The sequence below is a fragment of the Neovison vison genome, chromosome 11 (assembly GCF_020171115.1).
Source record: "Neovison vison isolate M4711 chromosome 11, ASM_NN_V1, whole genome shotgun sequence".
Taxonomy (NCBI): domain Eukaryota; kingdom Metazoa; phylum Chordata; class Mammalia; order Carnivora; family Mustelidae; genus Neogale; species Neogale vison.
In genome coordinates this window covers 48,707,325-48,732,430 of record NC_058101.1, presented here as the reverse complement: position 1 = coordinate 48,732,430, position 25,106 = coordinate 48,707,325, and the positions used below count along the sequence as shown (strand labels likewise).

The 25,106-nt window shown below is 47.5% G+C and overlaps 1 protein-coding gene across 2 annotated transcripts in view; it reads right to left on the bottom strand.

Annotated features, from left to right (window-relative positions):
* Positions 1–24,881, bottom strand: part of CCDC149 (coiled-coil domain containing 149) — a 106,512-nt gene extending 81,631 nt beyond the window's left edge. For both annotated transcript variants that reach the window (XM_044225870.1, XM_044225871.1), the window contains exon 1: positions 24,775–24,881. In XM_044225870.1, the coding sequence (XP_044081805.1) occupies positions 24,775–24,822 (48 nt within the window). In that variant the 5' untranslated portion in view covers positions 24,823–24,881. The remainder of the gene's footprint in view (positions 1–24,774) is intronic.
* Positions 24,882–25,106: the final 225 nt, after the last annotated feature.

Genomic DNA, 25,106 nt, shown 5'->3' with positions numbered 1-25,106 from the left:
TAGGAAGTGCCGTATGTGTACTGATACTCTACTATTCTTAAGCACAAGGAGAGGATCACAGCTCAGCAAAGAAGGGGCTCGAAGAGTTGGAGGAAGATGTGAACATTTGGAAGGGATCCCAAGGGACAGGTGGAGGGGTTCGTTTTGTTGGGGAGTAGATGAAGTTGTGACAGGTAGCAGTGATGGGAAAATAATATTCCCGGCAGGGAAACGGCCAGAGCAAAGCACAAAGGTGACACATGGGAAGACACACTGGGCTATCTCTGGCATCGGGGTGGGAATGACGCCTGCATCAGATAAAGCTGGAAAGAGAGACAGATGGGTGGTCAGGTCAGAAAGGGCCTGGAAGTCGTGCTGGAGAGTTCAGATTTTATTCTTCCAGCAAGCAGGAGCCCTGAGGGGCTCTGAATAGGGGAGTGACATTAAGAATCCTTTGAGGAAGACAATTGGGTCCTGACATCATGTGGCGTAAATTATCTTTGACTCTACTGCTTGGGTAAAATTGGTTGCTGAGCTCCCAGGGGGAGGGGAAGGCAGCTGGGGACGGGGGCTTGCTTTGCAGACATACCTCTGGATCCTGCCGTTTGATCTGATCTGTCAAGCCTACAAAGAACATACTGACTTTGCTGTTTCTTAATATGGATTCTGTTATCACCTTGTCTAACGCAATTCTGTTAGGGAGGTGCTGCCCAGGCAACAAGAAACAAGCATGGGTCTGGCCTCAGCCTCAGCAGCTGGTATCAGAATCCTATCGACGGGCAAATGGCTGCATGACAGCCCAAACCCCTGTCCAAGGGCTGAGCCCAGGGGGACAAGCCACAGGAAAATGCCCCCACTTTCTGGTCACTTGGGTGGGGCCAAGGGATACACCCTTGATTCTCCTTAGGCTTCCATTTTTGCTCCCTAGTCAGGGTATAATTCTGCCTGGTAAGTTTGAGTGTGGTTTAGGGGCTGGCGATATTTGCTCTCTTCCCTACCCAAGGAAAGGCGGGTTTGGCTTTGTTTTCAGTAAAGAGGAAGGAGAAAACAAATTCGTATTTTTGGAATGTCTTCTATATCCCAGGAACTGTTAGGAGTAATACTAAAAAGAAGTGGGCCTTTATTTCATTACCATAGTAAGTGTAGCAGCCTCTATTCAGCGAATATTGTTACTTTCCAAATTGTACTAAATGCTCGACTTGAAACATTATATTCAATCTTACAGCTATCTATGAAATAGGTTGTACAATTAGCCCCATTCTAGAGATGAGGAACCGAAGCTCAACAAGGTCAGCTTATCCTTCATTACTAAAGGAATGAGTAGCACACCCAGACTGTTCTCTGCATTGATCAATCAGGATCCTTTGGTTGTTAAGCAACAGTAACTGATCCTCTCACGTAGGCATGTCCTGGGAAGACTCTGGCACACACAGAATTAGCGGGACACAGGGAGGCGGCAAGGTGACTCTGGAGGCTGAAGGCAAGATGAGGTGCCCGTGCAGGAAAGATCAGATCAGAGGCCACCAATCGATCGGGGAGAACTCGGTTACATTTCAGCCTTTTTCTCTCTTCAAGGGGTTCTCCAGCCATCCAAAGCAGATTGAGTGCCACCCTTCCCCTGGGGGAGACCAGGACACCCGGGCTGTCGCCCTGTGCTCTCTCTGCGGATTACATCCAGTGGTAATACCCTCCAAAGCGGGGTGCAGGTGGAAAGGAGAGAACAATGAATGTTCACCCCATTCATCTGGGTGGATCTATTCTAGTGAGCTTATTTCTCAGCTTTGCTAAGGTCCTCCCTCCCCTTCTGGTGATTTGTGAATAAAGACAGAAAAAGAAAGAGTGGGCATTTAATAACAATTCCTTTTATTTTAATGGACCCCTGATTCTTTACTGATCATACCCAGAAACACACATACAGTGGTGAAGTTTCCAGGTTGCAGTGGGGTAAACACCTACCTAATGGGAAAGAAAAACCACACACCAACTATACCGGGTAATCGGTTAAACGTGAACGGAATAAACTTGGTAAAATATGCCCAGTTTTCGGCATGTATATTAGATATCATGAAATATTTTTATTATCCTCTCAAATATAGATTTCTTTTGAATTGCATTTCAATTATATTTTTAAAGGCACAATTCACAAGTCATTTGTCGATGTTAATTCATGCCCCGCACAAGCACCATGAAGATAGCTTCGTGATGATCATCTGAAGAACCCAGACCCATAGTTTTCACCACTGAGTGGCTTTTATCTACCCGTTTACTGTTATCTGCAATAAAGCAAATCATAATTTGCTACAAGGAAGATCATAATAATTAAATGTCTATCTGACATACTACATTACTATTTAGATGGCTTTACGAACAGATAAATGCGGAGAGGGATGAAGGTAGCCGGGATGTCAGGAAGGGGACCTCCCCACCAAAGGACTCTCACCCTCAAACAGTGACTCATGGGCCTTGGCGATTTTTACTGATGGAATCAGGCTAGTTCTCATTAGCTGTTGCAAGAACATACCCGCCAATCCCCAAAGGCTTTGCCACATAATGATAAACGTATGTGGCTGAAGGGTTCGTGTTCAGGAACAATTTAGAAACTTCTCAATTCACAGACTCACTTTTTTCTTAGAGGTATTTCCTCCCGTGGTCCCTCTGTACTCTGTCACACCCTCTTCCTACCTTATCTTCCAACCTCCTCCCAGGATACCTCCTTTCTCATCCAATTTGCAGCTTCAGGTAAACAGTACTCAACAAATGACATAACTTCACCTTCCGATGAGCTACTCCCACCATTCCTGGAACCCCTATTTTGCCCTGCTTTGTGACATCTGTCTGGGAATGTCATGATGGCCTCCTTGTCTCCCTACCTCTCTAGAGCAGGTACCAGTCCCTTTGAAAACCATAAATCAGGTCTTGCCATTCACTCATCTTTAAAAATACCTCTGTTAAGGAGACTGAGAAACAAGAGCCTTTCGATTCCTGGCTGCTGTCCACCTCTGACTCCTCCTGACTCCTCGTAGCCATGTGACATTCTGGGTACACCTTAATTAGAGCATCACAACCACCTGCCCACCTGTCTGCTTCATCACAGACTGAGATCTCCCTGCAGCCAAGGTCCAACTCATTCACCTTTGCATCTCCAGAGCCAAGCTCCTGACCGAGAGTGAGTGCTCAGTAAGTATTTGGGAAAAAAATGAATTTTGATTCCTAGTAAGCTGAAATATATATTTACAAACACACAGACAGACAGACAGACACACACATATGTAAATATATGTTTGTAATATGTTAGTAAGCTAATCAATTATTATTTATTGTTAAGCCTAAAACTCTCAATTCCATTTCAGCATCATTTAAATATTTTTTTAAAATATTTTTTATTTATTTATTTGACAGGGGCGCCTGGGTGGCTCAGTGGGTTAGGCCACTGCCTTCGGCTCAGGTCGTGATCTCAGGGTCCTGGGATCGAGTCCCGCATCGGGCTCTCTGCTCAGCAGGGAGCCTGCTTCCTCCTCTCTCTCTCTGCCTGCCTCTCATTTCAGCATCATTTAGAAAAAGTTGTCAGTTTGCAAAAACTTGGTATGTATGGAGAGGTCACAAGATGGCTCCTATAGAATTAGCAGAATGGCATTTGCATGTCACCTCATTTTTATCACTTAAAATGAGCATGTCCCCAGATCACAAGGGCATAAACTTCCTTTGCCACCTTCATTCTCTGGATAGGCACTAAGGACTATTGCTTGGAGATACCCTGAACCTTGCCAGGCCAAGTTTGGGCATCTATGGGGTGAGAGGACAAGTGAGGCCAAGCCCGCACAGATGGTCTCGTCACTGAGGTCCTGCAGCCTGCAGGCACCCCGACCGAGCTGCGCTGACTCGCCAGCACCACTGCGAGCCGCCTTCGCTGGACGTGACTGTGTAACCCAGTCTCAAATACGTAGCTCCCGGGCATTTCCACAGCCCTGTTCTAAATCTCTGTTTGTCTCTGTAATTTTTAGATAACATTTCAGCAATTTCAGGTTGGTAACTTAATGATTCTAATGCCATTCTCTAAGATGACATTTTTTTTTTTTTTTTTTTTTTTATGATCTATCTTTCTCGGAGTCACCATGGCAGTTTCCCCTCTTCAGTATTACTTTCGACAGGCAAACTTTGATTATTCGAGTGCCCCAGGGGATGTGCTGAAATTTAAGTTAAGTGAGATTTCAGGTAATTGGAAGAGTTTATAATGTGAACTATAGTAGCTGGGGGGTATGTGAAATTCACTGACAGTCTTGGTTAACTGAAGTTAGGAATAACGAAGGTTTGCCTGGATATCTATTTCAATTCTTCGCCCTGTTCTTTCTCCCTTCCTCCCTCTCCCCACCTTCTCAGTCTCTATGCTGTCTGTGTGTGCTCCTGTTCTTTGCAGGCCTACAGAGATGAGGAGGAAATGAGAGGAAAAACGACTGGCTTTCCTCCTAGTTGACCATAAATGGTGGAGGAAATCCCTCTCATTTGCTGAAGACAGCATAATTTTTAAAAAATCATTGCTTGCCTAGAGTGAGTTTGTGCTGTCTGCAGTGCTGGGCTGATCCGACCTTGCCTCCGGCCGCAATGCTGACGACAGGGTGTGCAATTCTGGTTCATTTCAGAGATCTGGTGTTCGGGATGGGGGGCTGAAATTACCCATGCATCTGAGGCTCTCCCTTCTCCACCCAGGTTGCCAGGGGCCTGGGACACACTAGATACAGGTGACAGCCCATGTCACCAATGCTCACATATGCAATAACACATTATAACATATGACGGTCACATGTGGAATGTGATGCTAGATCCACTTGTCACTTCACTAAGGGATAATAATTCAATGCAGCTGCAGAAAGCTTTTCTTGTGGGCTGGGTAGCAATAAGAAGCCAGCAAAGCATGGACAACATTTTGGTCAAACTGTCTTTAAAAGTTATAACATTGTTGCGGTTCATCTTCCTCTGGGCTCAAAAAGAAATCATTAAAAAAAACCCAAAACCCTAAAAATCCTACTATGGATGAGCCCTACCGACCTCTGTATATCCACCTGCTCCTAACTTCTCAGATCTGTCCCCAAATACCAGAAGGCAGAAGAGACCTCTAGCAGACCCTCCACTTTATAGATGAGGCTCAAGGAGGACTACAACCAAGTCCAGGACTATCCTTTAACAAAAGGGAATTTGGGAGGCACCAAGACAAAGGGACCATGAATAGACACAACATGGCATCTGGGATTTAGAGTGAAATGATGTGGCTCTCATGGCCGTCACCAACGAATGGCCATGAGGAGCCACTCACCCTGCTCTGGGCTTCGGTTTTCTCTTTTATAAATGTTGTGTGACTGACCATCAACATCTTGGGGTCTACTCTGTGCCCAAAGGTGATTTAGCATTTCACATATATACATCATTCATCCTTATCACAACCCCAAAATGCAGATATTATTCCCTTCTACGGATGAAGAAGCCAAGGCTCTGGGAGATTAAAAAAAGGTCACACAACTTGTAAGTGGCAATGGTGGGATTTAAACCCAGGCCTGTCCCACGCCCTTCCTGCCCTTCCTGCCACAGTGCCCCGTGCCTCCCTCAGAGAAGAATCATACAGAGTCTGTAAAACAATGTATGTGGAAAAGCACTTGAGGGACATGGGTGGCTCATTCGGTTAAGCATCCAACACTTATTTTGGCTCAGATCATGATCTCAGGGTCATGAGATTGAGTCCTGCATCTGGCTCCATGCTGGATGTGGAGCCTGCTTCCGATTCTTTCCCTCTCCCTCTGCGTCTGTCCCTCCCCCAACCCCCATGCACACATGCATGCATGCTCTGTCTCTCAAAATAAATAAAATATTTTAAAAAATAAAAATAAAAAAGCACTCGATAAATTCTAAAGGGACCAATCTTTCTCATAATCACAATAATCCAAAGAACTACATCAATCCTATTCAAAGAAAGAAAACAACCTTTATTCCTAAGTCTGTCAGCAGACCTTGCCTTTCTGAAAAATGTCATCTCCCTGCTGGGATGAATAGCTCCATAAGAGGGTCAGAGTGCTCCAGATGGAGATTCAACTCAAGAAGGAGCATTTGTGGGAATATTCCCTGGCTCCCATCCCTCTGACACTTGAGTCAGGTGCAGATACTCCAAAGCAAGGAGGGGTTCCATCCCTGTGTGCCCCAAAAGGCATTCATCTGCAGACTAGAGATCTTGACATCAGACATGCAAATCCATCACCATTTTAATTATCTAAGTAAATAGAGCTCTTACCACCATCTGCCAAGATGCCAACCAGTCGTGATCATCACGGCTCCCCCCGCGGTTCTCTCTGTGTGAGAACCATGGAGTCATCGTTCAAGGGGCCACTTGGGCCCACATTTCTGCCAACAGGATGAAAGCGTCCGCAGCTGAAGCCTGCGGCTGGGAGCCAGTGCTGCCCTCTCTCTGCGCTAGCTCACCTTCTTCTGAGCACAGCTCCCTTGCTCCTGCACTTGTCACCACCTCTGGGCAGCACTGACGAGTGGGAAATTTCCCTCAACAAGAACCATTGTTTCAGAACTCAACCCCACAGCAGAAAGCTGGGTGGAGAGGCATTCTGGAACATGGGAGGGTGTGCAATCCCGGTGATTCAAATCACAGGAGCTTTCAGAGAACAGACTACACTATAAACGCTTCTTAAGGTGAGGGCTCTGTCCACGTCTGTTTCTCTGGCTGGTAATGGTGCCAATGGGTCAATTATGCCAGCAAAGGGCTCCTATGGATGATCTGAATTTATTGTGGCTTTCAGGGAGAGGGCAAAATCCTCATTGGCCCCACATCACCAACAAGCCATGAGCCAATATTGGGGATGATTTTCTCATTTCCCTTGACAGGCCATTTGTCCACTACCATCACAGGTCATCAGAAAACCATTTAAATGACAATGAAATGGGTTGTTCCAGTTCAGTCTTCTGCAAGTACAGACACAAGACCTGACACTTAAAAGAAATTCCTTCGGAGAAGACATCACTGATGCAGGTAGTGTCAAGGTTTGGGCATTTCTCTTTCAGTAAGGAAATTTAGTGATAATCAGGATTGCTACAGACAGTAGCATCAAAAAGACTGACTAAATATATGGTCAGGAGACCATTCTAAAAGGAGATGAAGTTTCAGAGGCAGAGAGACCTAAAACGACATGATGGATGGCAGTGGATATCCCAAGTAAGACCTAGAGCTTGGGGGAAGGGGGGTCAGACTTTCCGGAATTCCAGTCTCTGTCCTGCCAGTTCTAGCTGAATGACCTCAAGCAAGTTAATCCACCTCTTGCTGAGCCGAAGATGCCTTATTTGTAAATGGGGACCATGAGAGTCTCTACTTCATAGGGTTTGTGAGGTGAAAGGAGATAATGAACAAGGCATTTAGTCCAGTAACTGGCATATAGCTGGCACTTAGTGAGAAGTTATCTTTATCATCATCATTCTCATGATACACAAGCATCATGTTAATGGCTATCATGAGGACTGTTGCTGTCTGTACTGTGTGGGAGTGTGCAAAGACCAGAGTAGTCAAAACAAGTTGTTGAGTAAGAACCTAGCAAGCCTGATGGGCCTAGATCCCACATATGACCATGTGTGCATCAGACAAAACACTGATGGCAGACCCTCCTGCACCTCTCATTGCATGCCAGGTCCATGCTGGGCACTTGACGCACATTCCCGGTGAGGCCCTATGAGGTGGGTATTACTAGGATCCCCTACATCCATGTAAAAGTATTGGTCAATGAGAGGGAAGCAGAGGTGACCTGGGAGACTGCTGGGAAGTTTCCTTAAAGGAAGGAGCCCACTCTTCTTCATGTCTTCTTCTTCCTGCAAAATACTGGTCCCAGAATAGAAAGCTCTGCTCTTGGAATGGTGGATGAGAGAAACAGAAGGTGCCTGGGTCCCAGACAAATTGTAAGCCACCTTATCAGCCCTAGATGGTCTTCCTCTAAATTCACTGTACTTGAGGGAAAAATACAGATAACTCTATTTTATCCAAACCACCGCTGTTTCTGGTATTACCTTAAAATTAATCCCCAAAAATATGCCAACATGGCCAAACAATGGATACCGAGGAAATGTGGCACCTTTTAATGGAAGATACGTAACTGAGTTCACAATATAGCCCTGTGTCACCACTGGCCAGTGTCACTGGATATCTATGACACAAAAGCATAAAAGCATGACACGAAGGTTTGAATGAGTTTAAATTAAAGGACACTTCCCTTTCAGCTCGATAATTCAAACTATACCAGCACAACACTCCAGCAAATCTGGTCACTCTCTCATTCACTCATTTGGTGAGGCCATGGTCAAGTAGGGAAAACACAGACTTTGGGGTAAAAAGAACCTGGGTTCAGATCCCAGATTTGGCATTACCAGCATATTCTCTTGAGCTTCCTCATCAACTCTTAGCCATACTGATCACAGCAAGTGAAATGGTAACTCTAGCTGCCTCTCAAGGTGGTTGGGGGGAATAAATGAAGCATAGTAAGTGATAATATATTAAATAGTGCCGAATACCTGTGTCCTTTTTCCTTCCAACATGTCCCTGGACCAAACCATATCTGCCTGGCACATGACCAGGGCTTAATAAATGGAAACCATGTACAAATAACTTTACTGCTGTTGGTCATAATAATGATACTGAGGGAGTAGTAGGGATCACGGTGGTGTTCCTAATAACAGTGATAGTAAAATAATCGAAAGCCAAACCAAGAAAGGGTGAGAGCCAGGGATGTCTCCAAATGTGCACTGTGAATGCCTACATGATCAGAACGGAGCTGGTCGGCACTGGGCAGGAGACTGTCTCTGGGGGAAGCATGGCATTGTTCTCATGAATCTTCATGCCTGCTCCCAGTAATCAAAACAGCTGTTTTCCTCACTCACTGAGCAATCTTGTAATCGGAAAAGAGCCTCTCTCTAAACCCAGGTGCTTAAATTTTGTCCAGTGAATTCCTCCCCTCTCTTAAAACTAATTTTTAAGAAGTTGAGGGATGGGATGAAGGAACCCCTTGAAATTGCTCTCCTGTACGGATGTTTGCATGCCACATGGTAGGACGTGAGATGTCCTTGCCGATGCACAGAGTTGGTTATTAGGACATTCAGCATAACTCATGCGTATTCAAAGAAACTAAGTGAGCACAAACTGGCCTTGCAAAAAACCACAGGCAAATCTCCAAGTCACTGTCCCTGCAGCCTGTTCAAGATCTTGAGAGAACCCTGATGTCAGACATCTGAGCATTCTGATAATGGGAAACAATGCAGCAAGATATTCTACAACATAGCTTCAAATCCAGCAAGCATGTGGTCTGTCAATACAGTGGAACCCCACACTGCCATAGAGATTGTGTTGATGATGCTGTGAGTGAGGGACATGGACACTAGGCACTGCTTATTGCTGAGTAGGAAAAAGAACAAGTTATAAAAATAGCATCCAGTGACAGAACTCAAAATAATGGTTATGGGGGTGCAGGGACATTGAGTTAACTGGGAAAGGCATATGGAGCCTTCTGGGGAGCTGGAATGTTCTAGATCTTGACGTGGGTGGTGGTTACACAGGTGCATGCACACGCCAAAAGACATCGAGCATTCACTGTGTGCACTCACTGTATGTGTGTTAGCCTCAACACAAATGAAAAAAATAAATAAAATAAAGCAGCCTGTGATATAAACTCAGTTTTAGAAATAAAGACATGGAGGACAACTGGATGGCTCGTTCAGGTAAGCGTCTGACTCTTGGTTTTGGCTCAGGTCACGATCTCAGTGTCCTGAGACGGAGCCCCATGTTGGACTCGGTGCTCAGTGTGGAGTCCGCTTGAGAGTCTCTCTCTCTCCTGCTGCTCACACACATACTCTCTCTCTCTCTCTAAAATAAGCAAGCTCTTTCAGGAAAGAAGGAAGGAAGGGAGGGAGGAGAGAAAGGAAGGAAGGAAGGAGGAAGGAAAAATGGGCATGAAAAAATGCCCGAGAGATTATACACCACAATGTTAACAGCAATCAGCTCTGGGTACTGGAATTATAGTTATTTCCTTTTAAACACACCTATATTTTCCAAATTTGGGGAGTGTGTCAACCGACTCAAACATTTAAAGTTAAATCCATCCTGGGGCGCCTGCGTGGCTCAGTGGGTTAAGCCGCTGCCTTCGGCTCAGGTCATGATCTCAGGGTCCTGGGATCGAGTCCCACATCGGGCTCTCTGCTCAGCGGGGATCCTGCTTCCCTTCCTCTCTCTCTCTCTGCCTGCCTCTCTGCCTACTTGTTCTCTCTCTCTCTCTCTCTCTGTCAAATAAATAAATAAATAAATCTTTAAAAAAAAAAGGTAGCTTTAAAGTTAAATCCATCCTGACCCAAAGTTTGATCATCTCTCCGTGACACCTGCAGCCGCTCACTTTTCTTCCCCACCCGCCTTTCCTTCTTCACTCCCAGACTCCAGCCGGCGAGGGTAAGGCCCCCAGAGCTGCCTGAGGAACTCTCTGTGATGGGTCAGGTAGACAGGACGAGGGTGGGGGATGGAGAGAATGGCCCCTTGACACTATTAGATTCTCACACTGCCCTGAGCCTCTGCTCAGACAAGACTAGGTTGCCTGGCACACCTGCCTTCAGCCTCCACAGCAGAGGTGATATCCCGACTGTCCTTCAGTTTTGGTCACGTCTGCAAGTATCCCTGACACTTCTTTGGTTCAACTTCCGGCCTCTACTGATGTCTGGGTAGGGATCTGGACCCAGACCCCAGAAGCCTCTATCTCAACTCCAGTTGCTGGGGCTTCTATCTTGGTCAGCTGGCGTGAGTGTGCACAGGGTGTGAATCCAAGCCTTTGGGTGGGAAAAACATCTGACTTGAAGTGAACAGGCATGTCTCCACACACTCATTTCTTGCTGAGCGACCATCAGCCAGGGCTCTGCATGTCCATTTCTTCATTTATAAAAGGACACTACCCCCTGCTCATTCTAACTGATAAGGTGATTACGAGGATAAGGAAGTGGAGAGGAAGGGGACAACTCCTGTTGCCTTCTAGCCCCAACTTTTAGCAAAGTGCCTGAGGCTGTGTTCACCCTGTTAAATATCAGTGGAAGGCAGAGAGATGTAAGGTATTCTTTTTTTTTTTTTAAGATTTAATTTATTTATTTGACAGACAGAGATCACAAGTAGGCAGAGAGGCAGGCAGAGAGAGAGAGCAGACTCCCTGCTGAGCAGAAATCCTGACGCAGGGCTCAATCCCAGGATCATAACCCCGGGATCATAACCTGAGCCGAAGGCAGAGGCTTTAACCCACGGAGCCACCCAGGCACCCCAAGGTACTCTTTTTACTAATTATTTCTCCTGATGAGAAGATGACTGCAGGGACCAAGGAAGTTGCGTAACTTCTTTGCATGAAAGCCACCTGTGGGAGCCAACAACCTTGCAGCGAGATTCTCATCTAGCCCGAGCAGAGGCGGACACTGGTGAGTGTTCAGATGCGCTCAAATACAGGTCAGAGCCCATTACGGCAAGTAGCTCTTCAGAACCAAATGATTTCCCACCCGCAGCTTCTGCCTGACTCTTTCAAGAAATATATCTGATACAATAAAATTTCAGTTTGGGAGAAAAGAAGAGAAAGAAGGGGCGGCTGAGAGGGAGAGGGGGAGGGAGGAAATGACTTGTAGTGAATTCATAAATCCCTTGGAGCTTATTAAAAGGCGATTTGACTTACTACCTTTAAAAGATCACAATCTGTATTTTGGAAGTCAGAAGGTCTGTGAGATCAGACAGATAAAAGGGGGCTTTGGGGGAAGAAACAAATGGGAATGTTGCTCTGACAAACCAAAAATGAATGTCCTTGTTTCAGATTCAGGAGTTTTTCGATTCAGGTATTCCCGGAGAACCCGAGAGGTTTGGCATCTCCTTCAGATTTGTCTGCTGCGAGCAGGACATCGTGCCGGGTATAAAGGCAGATTCAAATCTGCATCCGCCCATTCCTGCTCTGAGGAACTCCAGGCCGGAGACAAGGCACATACGTAAATCATTCCCACCTAGGGCGGCCAGGGTCACAGAGGGGCACCTGGATATCAGGGGGCCACAGGCGGCCAAAGACCTTCTGGTTGGAGGTGAAGGTCGTTACCACTGACCTCAGGAGTGGGAAGAAGCAAGAGAACCAGAGCTCCTGCTCAAGGGCCTGAGCAAACAGCAGGTGTGTGGAAACACAGGCTCCCGGCAGAGACCCAGCGTGGCTCCACGGAGCAGGAGCACAGGACACGTGAAAAGGAGAAACAAGATACGGCGGGAACATCTGCTTTGTGAAGGTTAAGGGGAGTCGAAGTCCAAGGGAGAGCCAGCAGGAGCTCCAGAGACTTTCGAGCAAGAAAGGCCAGAAGCCCAGTCTGGCTTCCAGGCGCTCGACCAGGCAGAGGGGAGAGGGTGGAAAGGCAGAAGGGGATGCAGGAGGCAGGAAGGCTGATGAGGGCACACCTCCTCCAGGAGGGGGCTACTGCTCGTTCTTTGTGAGTCACTGCCTGAGCACTGAAGTCCGCTCACTAACAGGCTTCTTCTGCCCCAATCAAACGAGGGGAGGAGAGTGTGGTCAGCAGATGGCTCTGAAGACCGGAGAGGCGTGTGAGCAGGAGGCTGGACTCGGGGAGAGTAGGACAGATCCAAGGTCGGAGGGCGAGGGAGGGGTGTGCGGAAGAGGCCAGGGAAATGGAAGGCGCTCAGGAGGGACTGAGTAACCTGTACATGCGCCAGGAGGTCCAGCAAAGCTGGAGACCATCAGAGAAAAGGTGACAGACTGGCCTCAATAGCACTCACCAGACTGCAGCACATTAAAAAGCAAATTGGAACTGGCTAGAAAGAAGGAGTTCCCTCCTTGCCGCCTCTAATACCGCCCAGGTTATGGGGTCTGCAGACGGCCGAGCAGGCAAGTACACCCACCTATACCCCATCGACATGAATCTTCAGCAGCATCGTGCTAACAACCAGCAGCTGACACATCGCCTCTCCAGGCAGCAGCATCTCCGAAGCCCTGCGAAAGGTTTTCCCAAAGCCCCAGTAGGACTGGACCACCACTTCCACCAGAGATGCTGAGGACTTCCAAACACACTTTCACGTATCTCACCTCACTTTATCCCCATCTTAGGTGAGAGATACAAGATAGATAATAGGCAGATAATATCCTCACGGTAGGAAGTCCAGAGGAATTGAGGTCTTGGAGAAGTCAGGAGATTCGGTGGGGCTTGATGACTTAGGTTACCCACTGCAGCCTGAGCCCAGCAGCTGGCAGGACACCGGCCATGGGCTGAGGCCACGTGACGCTCTCTCTCAGCGTCTTCAGGGCCATGATCAGGCAGGGGGGAGAGGCTGGAAGGGGGGCACAGCTGCAGATGAGCAGGGCTGGCTTCAAAGAGAATATCAGAAATAGTAGCATGAACTATGTTTCCTTCCTCCTTTCCTCCTCTTTGTTCCCTCCCTTCCTCCTTTCTTTCCTCCCTTTCCCGAGTCCCTACTAAGCCTCATGTGCCTGGAATTGTACTAGATATTGTTGGCCACCCACCTCTCGGAGGGTCCCCATCCTTTGGAATCCTTGCTTTGTCGTGCGGCTAACAGTCCCCCACACCATCGTCCCAAGTCAAATATACAATCCACTTCCCAGGTAAAATACACCAGGCCTAGGGGAGGTAAGAAACTCAAGTGTAGGATGTGATATTTGATCTGGGCCTCAAAGTACATGTAGGAGGTCACTGTGGACACAAGCAAAGGCCCAGAGGTGCCTCAAGGCACGGAATGATCTGGTATCTGTCAGTTCTATGGAGAGTGGGGGAAGTGGTAGCAGAAGGAGAGTTGCTGGAGATAAGGAGGGAGTAGGGCCCCTGGAGGGCCTGGTTTTTCACTCCTAAGGCCTCAGGAGGCCGTCAGAGGGCTTGAGGCAAAGGAGTAGTAAATCCCCTCCGTGCTTCTAATGACAAATCCAGCTGGACAGCTGGACATGGAAGAAAGATCTTACAGGGTGTGGCAGATAGTCTGGGGAGAGTGAATAAGAACCTGGGCCATGGTGGGATAGTAGGAATGGTGACCCAGAGCCCTGATTAAAGACTTGTCCCTGAGCAGAAAATAGGGGCCTCATTAATAATTAGATTGGGTTCCGCTGGGAGGAAGGATTACAGACTCAGTAGTGATGTCATTAATTGAGATGGGATGGAAGAAGGGAAGAGATCCAGGAACGGCGGAAAGCAGGAGGAGGATGAATTGAGGTTAGGGCACAGGGAGCATGAGGTGCCCAGAGACATGCCCAACAGTCCTGTGGAGGAATGCCCAGCATGGAGGGAAAAAAGAGTGGAGTGTCATAGACTGCAAGGTCAGGACCACAAAGGCTGAAGCCTGAAGACAGACCACAGCGTATGGCAAGCAGGAGGCTTGTCCTGGATGGCCTTGGCAAGAGCATTTGCAGGAGTAAAGAAGGGGCAGAAGGTAGACACCGGTGGGCTGAGAGTGAGGAAAGCAAGGGGACAGAGGAAGAGGTACAGCTGGGCTCCTGTGTCCAGCTCAATCCTTACCTGTACCACTTACGTACCTTCCTTCCCAATGCATTCAGGTAATTTCTCCCCTGCTCAAAGCGTACGATCATGCCATCAGTCCCCTCAAGAGTAAAGGCCACACTTGGGACCCTAGCACTCTGTATATCGCTAACAGGGAATTTCCGGTCTGTGTAACAACCACGACACCAAGCCCCACTATGTGCTGTCAACCAGAAACCAGACTCTGGTAATTCCTAAATAAGCCTTACATTTTGCCACCTCTGTACCTCTGTTATTTCTGTTCCTTCTGCCTAGAACACCCTTCCTTTATACTTCTACTTGCTCAAATCCTGCCCAACCTTTCAGGCACAAGAACCTTCCTCAATCCCCCAAGCTAAATTAACTTCCCCTTGACCAGCAGAGCACTTACCAAAATGTATGTCACAGGATAGTGGCCTTATCCCCATTCTCTACCACCACTGCACTTTAAACCCCTCAAGAGCGACTGTCTGGTGTCCAAGGACCTGCACAGAGTAGTTCTCAATCTATGTCTGCTGTGTTGAAGACCTTCTGCTGCTATACCCTGTCCAATTTTAAAGGCTGTCCTTTACTCCTCCATCATGCCAACCAACCCGACTAATGCAGGAATGGATCCATCCAATGTCACTAATACTCTACCTGTGTGTCAGCCATTTAATAAAGCTATAGGTGGGCAGGCATATGGAGGAGTTAATTTCCAAAAGTTAGGATGTGAAATCCAAGTAGAGGTCTTGCCTATGGACTAGAACTACATTGGTTTTGGGGTGTTATTCAGTATCCCCTCTCAGTTTCTGCTCCTCTTGAGTCATAGAGTGAAAACATTCATATCTCCTACCTAACACAGGCGGACATGGTCCCTTCTCTTAGAAAACATTCATATCTCCTACCTAACACAGGCGGACATGGTCCCTTCTCTTAGGACCTCATAACTGGTGTAGGAGTTAAGATCCACACACAGAGAAGGTCCCTTCCTTCCTCTGGGAGTATTTTCATGCGGGATGAGTGGGGTGGAACCTGAGCTACATAAGGCAACAGGTTGAAGAGCTCCCTTCAAGCCTGGGTGGTCATGGATGATTTTATGAGGAATGTGGCTTCTGTTCCACCTGGAAGGACTAGCAAAAGCTGTGGTCTGGGAAGAAGTAGAAGGTCCACCCAGATGAGATCAGGATGTGAGAATAAGGTAAAGGTAAGAATGGATCACAGATCAATGTGTGTGGAGCAGCCAACTGCTGAGGGGGGCAGCGAGACATAAAGTTAGAAAGGTCAAGGCTACTTTGAGGGCACCTTTGAATACCAGGTAATGGGGAGCCATAGAAGGCGTCTGAGTAAGAAGACTTAGTGAAAAGTGCTTTTCTTTTTAAGGTCACATAACGGGCTAGTTGATAGAGGGTAGATTGGCTTGAAGAAGATCTGATAACCTGCACATGAATGTTTGTTACAATAAAACAGCATAAGGAAAGGGAAACAGAGTTGACTACTTGGTGCAAATTTGCATAGAAAATGAAAATGGGAAGACTTCAAAATGACAAAAAACAAAAAACAAAGGTTTGTGTTCCTTGGGAACCAGGTATCCCGCGGGTACCACATTACCCTATGGGCCAGAGAGAAATGCAGGCTCTCCACTCAGCCAAGTCCTTTGCCGTGAGGCACCCAAAGCCTCAGTGTGGTTTCACTAGCGGGAAACCGGGCGGTGAGTGAGAAATGTCATTCACTCTGGTCACTTTCATTCAGGGACTAGCAACGTCCTCTTTGACTCTTCAGCCAATGTATTTTATTCAATGTGAAAGCCACTAAATTAATTTTTTAACATAATAAGAGTAGAAATTGTCAATTTTAGAAGCACATATGCGAATTTCCCTGCACAGGAGAGAACATGAATCCTATTAGTTAAAAATAGCAGTTGTGCTCACTTTCCCCCACATGCTAATTTTAATAAACTTACTCTGAAATTAGCCTGCCACTAGGAAGATAGCTGCTCATCCAAGATGTTCCCAGTAAGCACGAAGCTTGCCTTGCAAGAGTTCAAGTACTCCCAGGAAACTCTGAACAATGCAGAGTTCTAAATGGAACTCACCTCTTCTCACCAGACCTGGCCACCCCCACCCTCCGTCACACCCAGAGTCACCAACTCTCTAGGTCATCTCGGACTCCTTTGATTTCACCTTCCCAAACAGCTGACTATGAAATCCCGTCGGGGTCTTTTAAAAAAAATCTTCCTCACAGCCATTCCTTTTCCTCTATTCCTATAGATGCTATGTCTCCTTATCACTTTATTTATTCAAAACATCCAAATTCATATATTCTACAGTTAACACCTACAAAGGGCAAAATATGGAGCAAAGAGCTAAGGCCACAAATTAATAACACATGGTTCCTACTCTCAAGGAGTTCAAGATCTTTTGGGTTCCTTGGGAAGACAGACACGTTATGGGTTATTTAGAAAACCGTATGATTAATGGTATGACTTCAGTGCAAAAGGAATAATTGGGAATGTCGGCGATGACAGAAAAGACTGGGTTACTGGTCTCTCATCTTGTCTTTCCCTGATTCCTGGCAAAGTTAACAAATTTGCCTGTATATCCCCAGTGCCTGGCATAGTGCCTCATAGATGTAAGAGGCTCTGCGATCATTGAGTTCAGTGGAAAGAAATCTATTCCAAATATTTTCATCAACTTGTAATCCTGCTAAAAAAGCACCCAGTGCCTCTCTATTACCAGCTACATTAGAGCACACCCTCTGTCTTGCTTTTGTAGTCATTCACCATCTGGTCCACCCTGGCTACTCCAGGCTTACTTAATGTCTGCTCTACCCCAAGCCACTAGTTTCAGCCTTTACCAGAAGCATACCACAAAAGTCAACCACCAGCCCAGGGTTCATGCCTGCTTCCTGTCGTGGTCACCTATGCCCTCTTCAACCAAAGGGGAGGGGCCCAGCTCAAGCTCCACTGCCTCTGAGAAGCTTTTTTCCTACTGCTCAAGCCTTACCAACTGTCTATATATGTGCTCACTATTGGGTACTGCTTTTTCATTTAGTAATAATATTATTAACATGAATAATACCTTGAAATATTAACTGAGGTTCTATCTACCCACCTTGCCTCCACTTCCTATAACCCCTATCCCATTTCTCGCTACATATTCCTCTCCCTTTTAAAGAAGCCAGTCATTCTGCCTTGATGTTTCCAGAAAAGGAGCACCCAGCAAAACACAGCAACAGAGTGATTGGCTTTTCAGTGTTGAAAGTTTGGTCCTTAAGACATCAGGGCATAGAAGAGTGTCCCCAGGAGCTTCCTCTCCCAAAACCTCCCAAAAGACTAGAAAGATCTCCAAAGTTAAGGAAAGGACAGAATCAAGAGTATAAGGAGGAGAGCTTGGTTATCAGGGAGTCTCTAAGAATGCACATGGAGTTCGGCCCAATCAGCCTGGGTTGGGAGAGCAGAGTGAAAACCAGCGGACAGGGTTGGGGAGCATGGCTCGTCTTGATGGAAACCCAATGAGGCGGGGACCTAGACAGGTAAGGAGTGAGGCTCTCTAGAGCAATGGCAATCTTGACTACCCAAGTCTTCCCTTTAAAAATAATTATTTTTATGGAGATATAATTCACACAGAGAAAGATTCCTTTTTTTTTTGGGTATACAACTCTATGAATTTTAGCACACACAACTCATGTAGTCGTCAGCTTGATCGAGGCATAGAATATGTCCGTCACTCCAGAAGGTTCCCTCATGTTCCTCTGCAGTCAATCTGCTTACCCCACTCCTGGGCTCTGGCAACCACCGATCTATTTCCTGCCTGTTTAGCTGTGCCTCCCCAGAAATTTCATATAAATGGAATCTTATAGTAGGTATGCCTGGCTTGAGCCTCTGGTTTCTTTCACTTGCCAATTTTTTTTTTTTTTTCAGTATAGTTGGCACATAATGTTACATTAGCTTCAGGTGTACCAAATGTCTTAAAGATTCATTCATGTTTTTGCATGGACCAGTGATCTGTTCCATCTTAATGGTGAGCACAATTCCGTCACATGCAGGTGCAGCAGTTTACCGACTCATCAGTTCAAGGACATGGAGACTATTTCCATTCTCAGCAATTACAAATTAAAACTGCTATAAACATTCACATGCAGGTTTTGGTGTCGACATAGGTCTTCCTTTCTCTGGGATAAACTCCTAAGAGTAGGACTGCTGGGTTGCTGAGTTAAGTGCATGTTTGACTTGATGAGAAATTGCAAAAGGATTTTCATGTCCTGTTCCTCCACTGACGCATTGGGCTTCCGGCTGCTCTCCAACATCGGTAGCATTTGGTTCATTTGTTTTTTTGGGGTTTTTTTGTTTGTTTGTTTTTCAATTCTAATAAGTGTGTCAGGGCATCTTACCGTGGTTTTTAACTTCTACTTCTCTAGCAACAGTAATAACACATATCTGCTCATGGGCTTGTTTTCCATACAGATCTCTTGAGGGCAGTGTCTACTGGACTTTTCTGCCATTTTAAAAATTAGGTTGCTTGTTTTCTTATTATTGAGTTGTGCAAGTTCTTTCTATATTCCAGATATGAGGTATGTGCTCTGTGCAAATTTTCTCCCAGCCTGTGGCTTATCTTTTCATTTTCTTAGTGGAGCTTTTCAAAGAGCTGAAGTTTTAAATTTTGATAAAGTCAAATTTATCCTTTTTTCCTTTTATGGTTTGTATTTTTCATGTCCTATGTATCCTTCTCACTTTTGAATCTCCCAAATTGTGAAGAAAAAAAAAAAAAAAAACCCAGGTCGCGATAAGAAGAACCCTCCCAAATTTAAGCACATACTGTTAAAGATTATATTCGCTAGAACACCTCCTACAGCGAGGGGAGACCACGTGACTATGCTCAGACCAAGGGGATGGGAGCAGAAGTCATCCCTCATTAAAGAAAAACCCCTAGCCCTGGACACCCCCTGCCCTCATTTTCTCCATTCTCTTGAGCTGGGGCAAAAACATGGCACCAACCAGTTCTATACATACAGTTGGGGACCACCCCCAGGACCCACTGGAGTAAGAAGGTGCCCCAAAATCTGGATTCTTGAATCCGCCCTCCCCAGATGGACCACCACACTGTAACATGAATGAGGCCTATGTACCTGCTTTAAAACGATCTATTTTGAGGATAGGTATCTTGGTTACAGTGGCTTAGACTTCACCCTAACGAATCTACCCTTCCTTCTGAGTAAGTAGGACATAATCCCAAGGGTCTTATACCCAGCCAAGTGTCGTGTGGTACATCTACCCAGACAACTGCACAATAGTTTCCACAAGTTCCCCTCTGCTCAGGAGTGATTTAGGGGCAGGCAGAATAGGAACCCCTTGCCCCTAGCCTGGGCCAGACAGCAAAGTCCCCTAGGCTCAGAGCAGTGACTAAGCACTACATTGACATGAGTAGCATGAGACGGGGACAAGGAGGGACACAATGGTGACCTCTGACTAGATACTAGCCTGAAAAGAGGAGACTGTGGCCCTGCACCAGAAGCGTGCCCCCCACCGCATCACCCCTGCCAAGGGCAGAGTCCTGCTCAAGCCCCCTAGGATGCAAATACAAGCTCAGGGAAAGGAAGAGGCAGGACTCCAACCCAGAGCTGTTTCATTCCAGGGCAGGCCAGTGATCTGAGTTCCCAGGGAGTGACTCCTGTGGTTTTATGGAATGTACTACCTAAGAGTTTCTGTTTTCTCCTCTGAACTTGAAAGTATGGGAGGCTGAGACTGAAGACAAACAGCAAGGAGAGCCAAGTGTCCTTGCAAGTCCGGGATCCAGCTATGTCCAAAACCACCCCTGCCTTGGAATTAGTAGCAGACCAGCTGCATTGTTTTGCTAGAGTTGCTGTGACAAATTGCCATAAACTGCGGGGCTTGAAACAACAGAAATGAACTCTCTGATACTCCTGGGGGTTAGAAGTCCAAGATTCAGGTGTCAGCAGAGACACATTCCCTAATAACACTCTAGGGGACGACTGTTGCTTGCCTTTTCCTAGCTTCTGGTGGTTGCCAGCAATCAGGGGCACTCCTATTAGCTGTATAGCTCATCACGTGGCCTTCTTTTTTCTGTAACTTCACATGGTCTTCCCTCTGTGCATCCCTGTGTCCAAATTTTCCTCTCCTCATAAGGATACTAGTCATTGGACTAGGAACCCACCTTAACTCAATTATGTCTTCAAAGATTCTATTTCGAAGTGAGGTTACGTTTGCAGCTGTTAAGGTGGGGGTTAGGATTGGAACAGATGTTTTGGGGGAGCACAATTCAACCCCCAACATCAGCCAGTAAATTCCCTGAGCTTAACCACTTTGGGTTGGGTTTTTGATCATTTGCACCCAGAAAGAGGTAGCCAAGGTTCACCCCCCAATCTTGGTCGACTGCTGAGACCCACAGCTGTGCCATTAACCATAGGACAACTATAGATAGAATTGAATAGACTATATGTCTATTCAATCTCTCTGACCTGGGCAGAGGCCCAGGGTCATACAACGCACTCAAGGAATATGAGACGGATTGCTATCTAATTAATTAACCAACACTCAAATACTGAAAATAGTGACACTGAACTCTGCATGGTTTATCACAGGGCACCAGGCTAAGAGGTGGTTAGCATTTTTATTTTGGAAATAGAAAGGTATTGATTGTCTGCATGGCTGTATTTCAAGATTTCTCCCTGATTTTGAAAGATCACCTCAGGTGGCATAAGGAACATCATTTCCTCCTCCCAGACATTTAATTTCCAATACAGCACACAAGCCATGCTTTTTTTCACATGCATGGCCGTGTTGACTTCGGGGCCTGAGAGGAGGCTGTAATTTCAGCTTGTTGTACTAGAAATATGAAAATAAAACTCATCTCTGTAGGATCATTTTAAATGAAAACTGCTTCCTAGAGTCAAGCAAGCTGAGGAAGTAAACTGATTGAAAGCGAGCAGGAGGGGTAATGGTGGGCCAGGTCTTCTGCAGAAAACCAATGGGAGCTGTTGAGAAGCCCACTCAGCTCAGGTCAGATGTCTGGTGACATCTTCCCCAGTTCCTTCGGCTGGGCTCCAAAATCACTGTGAAATACCACCGGCCACTGACCACTCTCTTCCTTGAATCCTGCTTGGCTGAGTATCAGATATCTTCTCCATGCCAGACTCAGTCCACAGCCAGCCAGCACAACTTGAGTGGGCAGGGGAATCCCCTTGGGTAGCTCAGTTTCTGAGAAAAGCAGATTTGAGGCTACACTCCTGGGCATTTTCATGCCATGGGTGTATTGGTTTTTGTGGCTGCCATAACCAGTTATCACAAACTGGGTGACTTAAAACAGAAATTTATTCTCTCACAGCTGTGGAGACCAGATGTCCACAGTCAAGGTGTCAGCAGAACTGATTCCTTCTGGAGGCTCCGAGGGAGAATCTGTTCTGTGCCTCTTCCAGGTTCTGGAGGCGGCTGGCAAACCTTGACATTCCGGGATTTGCACTGTACAACTCCGATCTCTACTTCCATTTGATATGGCCTCCGTCTGTGTGTGTCTGTCTTCCCATGACCTTCTTCCTTGTATCTCTGTGTCTGAAATCTAGCTTTACTTTCTTTTATAAGGACACCATTAGAGTTAGGGCCCACCCTAAATCCAGAATGATCTCATCTCATAGTCTTTAACTCAATTATATCTGCAAAGGCCCTATCTCCAGTAAGTTTCCATTCACAGCTACTCAGGGGTGAGGACTTTGATGCAGCCATGGAGGAGGTGGGCACACAATAGATTTGGGGAGAGACTCTGAAACTTGCATTTTTCCAATAATGCAGAGTGACTCTTTGTACTTTTTGCTCCCAAATGACTGGTGCAGGTGATGTGTAGGTCATACTCTAACAAACACTGACTTAGTCTCTGAGGATTCAAAGCTGAATAAGACATGATCCCCTCCTCTGGAAAACCTATTGTCTAGCTGAAAATGTAGACAGATGAACCAATGATTAAAATACAAAGTACAGTCTAGGTGGCTCAGTCGTTGGGCGTCTGCCTTCGGCTCAGGGCATGGTCTCAGGGTCCTGAGATAAAGCCCTGCATTGGGCTCCCTGCTTGGTGGGAGGCCTGCATCTCCCTCTCCCTCTGCTTGTGTTCTGTCTCTTGCCGTGTCTCCCCCTGTCAAATAAATAAATAAAATCCTAAAAAAAAAAAAATGCAAAGTATAGTCTAATGATCCCAAGAAAGTCAGACAAACCAGGGTTCAAATTCTCTAGCTCCTTAGCCTGTCTGAGCCACAGTTTCCTTATCTGTAAAATACAAAGTAATTCCTACTCTATACCGTGATTAGATTGAGGCTATATAAATGCTTAACATTGTTGAGGGACTCAAGAAATAGACATTCGCTATCATGAAAGCGGCAAGTATACCTCCTTGCTGTGTGCCTTCCACATTCTAAAGTCTTTAATGAATGACTACGGAAGACAAGAAGGCCTTACCCTGAAGAAATGCAGCTGGGACAGGAGAGGCAACTCCTGAAAGACCCATTTCAGGATTTTGATTTATTCCATAAGCATTCTGGAGGCACCTGCTGTGTATGGAGCTCAGTGTGTAGGCACTTGGAACAAAGCCAAGGAAAACCCACGTTGGGTTGGGGGGTGGGTAGGAACCACCAGTTTGCAGTACACTGTGGTCAGTGCAAGGTGGAGGTAAGCCCACCAGAGAGAGGCACATTCGAATGCAATTAAGCATTTCCTTCCTTTGGTTTTCCATCCTTTATATTCCATTCCTTAGCACTCTTTGTGTCTATTGTCTGACTCTCCCTAACTGCAACATATGCTCCAGAAATTCCTGGAAGGCTGAAGAGGTTGTCAATCTTCTCTGTACCAAATCCCAAGCACCATGTATTTGGCTGGCTGCTAATAGACATTTGATAAATACCAGTCGGAGTGGTGAACATTCTGCTGCCATTTCAGCGCCCAGAACTGGACTGCTATGAAGAACCACCTCTGGCATCCTTGACTACTGGGTATGATTCCTGAAGGGCCAAGAGAAAAGTCCTCTAGAGGATCTGTCCCTTGACATAAAGCCTGATAGTTAGAGGAGACCGGGGTAGAACAACCTATCAGAATGCTGTCTAGTTGGGTAGGAGCTTTCAACTACCAGACCAAGAGTAAACAAACTAAACCAGGGAGAACTTATGACATCTTGTTCCTCTTCAGAAATACGCTTCCCACACACTGGACATTAAGTACCGTTATCAGACTGACCTGGAGCCCCAGAAAATGACTAAAGGAGAAGAACATTACCAGGTTTCCCTCCAACATCCGGTAAGGGGAAGGAAGAGAGCAAACCACTACACCCCACATTGTGTGCACAGGAGTCAAGTCCAAGAAACCCCAGGTTGGCCTTGGGGCAGGAGGATGGTTCTTAGGAGGGAGAGAATGGAAATTTTCAGAGGGATGCTCAGCATGGCTTGGTAACGTGGCTAACTGCCGTCACATATGGTGGTGAGTCAGGAAGAGCCACGTACCTGTGAGAGGGACACATCAGTCCTTACTCTCACCCGGAGGAGTCCGTGGACAGCCTCTCGCACGCCAAAAAACTCAGGTGGGCTCAAGTGGGAACAGCTTAAACTACAAGTGGACCCCAGGGGAGTTTGTGATGGCGGGGATGGGGCGGGGGGACCTGGTGTTTCTGCTTCCACAGATCCGAATGACTTCTGCACCTGTCTTTCACAGCCTTTGATAAGGGCTCTCCGCCTTACACGAGGTAGGCCCACCGTACACACGTGTTGACAGAATGACTAAGTGACCGCATGAAGGCTACGGAGGACGCCGAACTCCCCCACCCGAACCTCCACTGCAGGTAATTCCACCTGGCCCGAGTGGAACCCCAGGGCCCAGATTTCTCCCCCGCAGCCCCCCGCCCCTCCTTTCCGCTTCGGCACGGGCCGTCCAATCGCGAGGCTCCAGAACAGTGGTGACCAGGCAAGCAGGTGGGGCTTGGCGCCTCTCCTCCCGGATGCCCGCGCTGCGCTCTCCAATCCCGGGCCAAACCGTGCCGCGGTGCGGCGAGGGGAGAGTGGGAAGGCCCCTCCCCAGAAGCTGGCACCAGATGGCGCGGAGCAAAGCGGCGCCCGGCTCGCTCGGGAAGCGCGGGAGGAACGGCGCACCTGGCGGGGGCGGGGGCCGGCGCGTCCCCCGCGCGTCCCCGCGCCGCTCGGCCACCCTGGGGGGCGCGGGCTGTGGGCCGGGGCGACCGCTCTGAGCCGGCCCTGTCCCCCCGGCCGGCGCCTCGGCCTCACCTCGCTCACCAGCCCCTGCCAGTCGCTCTCGGTCCCGTCGCCGTTCATGGCCTCCTCCTGCAGGCGCGGGCCGGCTTCATGGACGCCGCCCTCCTCCGCCTCCGCCTCCTCCTCCACCGCCTCCGCCTCCGCCTCCACCGCCTCCGCCTCCGCCTCCCCCAGCCGCGCCGCCGCCGTCGCCCCGACCCGAGCCCCGCGCGGCCCCGAGAGGGCCGGGCGCCTCCGAGCCGCCGCGCCGCCGCCTGCGGCCGCCCGCGCTATTGACTCAACGTCCGCCTCCGCGGGAAGGGGAGGAGGAGCCGCGGCCTCCCGGGCCGCAGCCACAGTCCGCC